The sequence below is a fragment of the Micrasema longulum genome, unplaced genomic scaffold (assembly GCF_059751315.1).
Source record: "Micrasema longulum isolate JH-2025_06_02 unplaced genomic scaffold, ASM5975131v1 h1tg000191l, whole genome shotgun sequence".
NCBI lineage: Eukaryota > Metazoa > Arthropoda > Insecta > Trichoptera > Brachycentridae > Micrasema > Micrasema longulum.
In genome coordinates, this window is record NW_028277396.1 from 1,277,559 (window position 1) to 1,282,370 (window position 4,812).

The window sequence follows — 4,812 nt, forward strand, 5'->3', positions numbered from 1 at the left end:
AAACCCAATGTTCAATTATCTTCTTCTTTTTTTGTGGCTTTTTCACATCGCTACTGGTGTGTTCTAGCCAATGTCGTTTTTTTTTTTTTTAATTCTTCATATTTACACAGTTTTATGTTAGTAAGTAACATGATATAAAATATACAAGTTTCTATGTTAGTATCTAATAATACACTATTTACAACATATTTACAACCACAGATAAAATATTATACTAGCATAATTTACAAAAAAAATATGTTTGGAATTAGTATTAATTATGTAAATAATTATTAGATTTTAATGTTAATTGGAAATGACAAGCGAGTAATCAATTATTTTAATTGAGTATTCGTAATAATTTAAGGTATTTTATTTATTTATTTAAAACATTATTCGATTACAAAGACACAGTTTATGGTGACATTGACTTTTTATGTGATTCATTTCATAACTGTTTTTTTCAAGAGATATTTTCGCTCTTATGATTTACCCAAACATTTCATTTTCAACAAGTAGTAAATAACTCACTACAAGAAAATGGAAATCAAGTCAAGGTGGAGTGGAATTCGAACAACGGACTTTTGATCTGTAGGTCCGAAACACTAGCCACGGGACCACAACTCGATTCAAATATTTTTATTTTTTTTAAATAAATCTTTGCGTTTCTATGATTTACCTAAAAATTTCGATTTTGGTGGTCATTTTCAATAAGTTGTAAATAACTAACTAATACAAAATGGAAATCAAGTTGTGGTAGAGTGGGGTGCAATCCTCAGATTTTCGATCTTTAAGTCCACGACACTAGCCTAGGGACCATAACCTGATTCTTTTCTTTGAATCATCATCATATCCCTGTTCGTTACGCTTCAGGTACCAGCCCAGGCACAGTAAAATATTGCAAAACATTTCACATTGATCCTGACAGAAATATTTAGTTTTATTGCAGATATATTTTATATTTTTAAATTACATTTCGTTTTTTTTTCATTTAAATATTTTTTTTTTTATTTTCAGTTTTTTCGTCAAAATATTTTATTTTTGTTGCTTTGCAACTATCATCAATAAGAAAATATAATATAAGCCCAGTCTTTTTGTTGTCTTGTGGGGCAGTAAAGTTCTTCATGCCCAATGAAAATGTACATACTCCTTATAGTATATCCTTATAGTTGCTTATAGTATAGCTGTCAGCCGCTGTCAGTGTCGGGTTCAGTCATTTGTCAGTGGCATGTGGCATATGTCAAATTGACAGTTTAAGTTTAAACACTAGAATTAATTTTGATGTTTCGAAAAATCTTATTACTTTAAGTTCATGATGTGGTATTATGTGGTGGATGATGAATACAAAGAGTCGTATTTTTAAAAATATCATAATAGTAATGGAGAATATTCATTTTACGTTACCAATTTTATTGAAATATGGGAGTCAATGTATTCAAATGCCGATTTATATACCTTAATAAAGGTTTGATATTTAAACATTTAGAATCTTAATATTAAGTCAAACACTGTTTTGAGTCTGGTAATGTAATATTTGTCGGCCTCGTGGTGTAATGGTCAGCGTGTTTTCCTATCATGCAAGAGGTCTCGGGTTCGATTCCCGACATGGGTGTATGAAATATTGATTTAAAAGGGTGTTTTCACACTCATGGTCCCTGGACTGGTACCTGAAGCGTAAGACTGATCATCTTACCTTCATGTAACAATAATGATCAAGATACGCTGCGATTAGTGTACCAATGCAGTGCCCTATGCACCATTAGGTGCGGAATGGGAATGATGATGATGATGAATGTAATATTAAGATTCTAACATGGAGTTCTACAAAATAAATACCAACTCAATAAATATATTTAAACATTTATATTATGTACTTGAGGTGATTTTCACAAAAATAGCGCTATATAAATTATCCAAACGTATACAACATCAATTGCTCAAATTGCATATATTATTTATATGAATACCATTTTCAACTCTCGTGCATTTTTTACAGGTTCATAATCCATTAATAGATGCTGAAAATTCATCTTTAGTAAATAAATGCATTGACATGCTTTGTAAAAGTTTCATTGAAAAAAGAACTGAATCGTCTATAGCTTTCAATAATTTGCCCCGTAAACATATCTCCTTAAATATTAAAATATTAAAAGGAAGTTTTCCTTTCTCAATTGTTTTCAATTTGAATTTATCATCACCTCTAAAAGTGAGTACCAAGTTCTAAAGTAAATCGCATTTCAATACTGTTGTTTATGTTGAAAAAAAATAATATCACATTTTTTTTCAGTTTTTTGAAGAAGTGACAATTCCATTAATGACAAATGTAAAAGAGTTAGCTGAAAGCGAAAAGCACCTGATTGTATGTTTGCAAAAAAAGGATATTGAAATTCAAGAATATAAATCTGAAGGAGCAAAGATTTCACTAAGTATGGGGATACAAGACTTTTTATTAATTTATTTTCACAATTTGTTGATTTGATTTTTTAAAATTTAAAATTGTTTCCCCTATAAATATTTTGAATATTATAAAATAAATAATATTTTTTATTTTCAGTTAACATTTCAAATTTGCTTGAAAGCATCTGATCAACCAAATAATGTATTATTCTTGGTTACAGATGTGACAAGGAGTTGCTTTTCTGTTTTGGTATCACTAAACTCTTCTGTCACAAATTAGGACAGCACATTGTGTTGCAAATATATGTATTTTTTTATGTGTACACAAAAAATATTTTATGTTTACCAGTTAAGTATTTTAAAATCCTACAATTACAACAAGTTTAAATGTAAAATATGTTTTTTGCTTAGGATATATTGAAAAATAAACCACCATGCAGAGAGAATAGGACGCCACACCAGAAAGGATCAAATGTCTTTTTTTAAATCTGTAAATTTTTATGATTGCAGAACATCTGGAAACAAATGTGTTCGATGAAAAAGAGCATGCAATTTTATTTACACCTTCTTGTGAAAAATTTCCCTATACGAACCATATTACATCAATCTTAACTCAAAGGGAAAACCATAAGAGAAATCCTGGGTAAGGTTGATTTTTAGGAAAAACAATTAAAAATGTTTTTTTTAAACTTGTGTTACTATGGTAATGTATTGTATTTGTTCTTTGGATCCAGGCGGATGAAGATTACAGTTTTATGTGTGAAATAGAACCAGAATAAGTGTTTTCGACTGCTGTCATGTTAAAATCCTGAATAAGGAAATCGAGTTGAGATTGGTACGCCTCATTGTGTAAAATTACGTGTAGTGGTTGACGTGTTTGCCTAACATTATTGAGGTCTTGGGTTTGATTCCTGGCGGGGTGGATGGAAAATTTTGATTTTATTGATTTTTTGAACTGCAATATTTCAATTTTTCTTAGACATAAGACATAATACATAACATAATACATGACATAGCACATACATTGGTACATAAGACCGATCACCTAACCCTTATGTAACAGACGATCGAACTACACTCTATTTGGTTTGCCAATGCAGTGCCCTTTGCACCACTTGATGTCAAAAAGGGGATGATAATGATGATGTCAGTATTGTAACATTCATTAACAGTATTTTTGGTAAATAAAACACTAAGGAATCATTTTGTTTATGTTGTATTTCAAAACATAAAAATATACTAACAACAAGCATCTTGATTAATTTTGTCTTGTAATAAGTTAACTCTAGAAATACAAGGGTACAATAATATATTCTCTGGTTTGTTAAAAGAAAACAATTTATTATTATATTTTATCTAAATTTTTAATGAGAACTTTAGGACTATATAAAATCAAGTGTTATCCTAAAAAATAAATTTAATGTACCAAAATAATATAACATACTGATTAAAAAATGTAATAATGCCATTTTATTTTTTAGTTTAAATGAAGAATGCATTACAAATTCAAAACCACTTGCCGCTGAAAATGTTGTGGAAGGCAAATCATGTGATGTTAAACCAAATGTATCATGTGATAGCGTAAAACGCGAATATGAACAGAGTATGGCAGAAATTAATTTACTGCCAATAGTTAAGGACGAAAACTCAAAACAAGATTGTATTAATCGCCCAAATCAGGAAAAGAAGAAACGGAAAAAATTGTTGAATTTCAACTAATGATGGGGACCAAGTTGATAAAAATATATTTATTGCAAACATTGTGTATATTATTTTTAGTATCATCTTGAAAACAATGTGTCTACTGACATGAAGTATGTCAGTTTCCCCCTGTTTAAATAGTTTTATACAGAATTAAGTATTGTACTTCAATAAAATTTAAAATAAGGCTTATACCCGTAGGCAGAGACAAAACTTAAGGTGAGGAAAGTACATTCTAATCTCAAATGCGGAGAATAACCTGAAGGTGAAGACAATAGAATGTACTTTCCTCACCTTAAGTTTTGTCTCTGCATACGGGTATTATTCTCACATTATTTTGATATTAATAAATGAACTGAAACAAATCATTAATCAACTTTGCAATTGAAATTAAATCATTAAATATATATTATATTTACTGGCAATAATGCTAATATTATTCATTAAACATCATCTGGTCCTATTAAATATGATTCCAAATCAAACCGCTTAATTCATATTTATATTACCGTATTTTTCGTACCATAAGACGCACTTTATTACTCTGAAAATTCCACCAAAAATTGGGGTGCGTTTTAAAGTCCTATGCATCTTATACTCCAATGTGTCTTATTGTCCGATGTGTTTTATCATTCAAAACATTTAAAAAAAATAAAAATTGATAAGTAAATTTTGGGGTGCGTCTTATAATCCGCAAAATACAGTACCTTCTAGACAAACACTCTTTAAAATGTT

At 29.2% G+C, this 4,812-nt stretch overlaps 1 protein-coding gene across 3 annotated transcripts; it reads left to right on the forward strand.

The window, feature by feature from the left end:
- The first annotated feature begins 1,085 nt into the window (after positions 1-1,085).
- LOC148283840 (uncharacterized) lies at positions 1,086-4,562 on the forward strand. Of its 3 annotated transcripts, none has more exons than XM_088243154.1 (5): positions 1,086-1,444; positions 1,976-2,185; positions 2,267-2,405; positions 2,887-3,019; positions 3,858-4,562. In XM_088243154.1, the coding sequence occupies exons 1-5, from the start codon at positions 1,409-1,411 to the stop codon at positions 4,093-4,095; spliced, it is 756 nt and encodes a 251-aa protein (XP_088099280.1). In that variant the 5' UTR covers positions 1,086-1,408; the 3' UTR covers positions 4,096-4,562. The 3 variants fall into 3 exon arrangements, with proteins under 3 accessions (XP_088099280.1, XP_088099279.1, XP_088099281.1); XM_088243153.1 differs by having other exon boundaries at positions 1,169-1,441; positions 1,974-2,185; XM_088243155.1 differs by lacking the exons at positions 1,976-2,185; positions 2,267-2,405 and having other exon boundaries at positions 1,170-1,444.
- Positions 4,563-4,812: the final 250 nt, after the last annotated feature.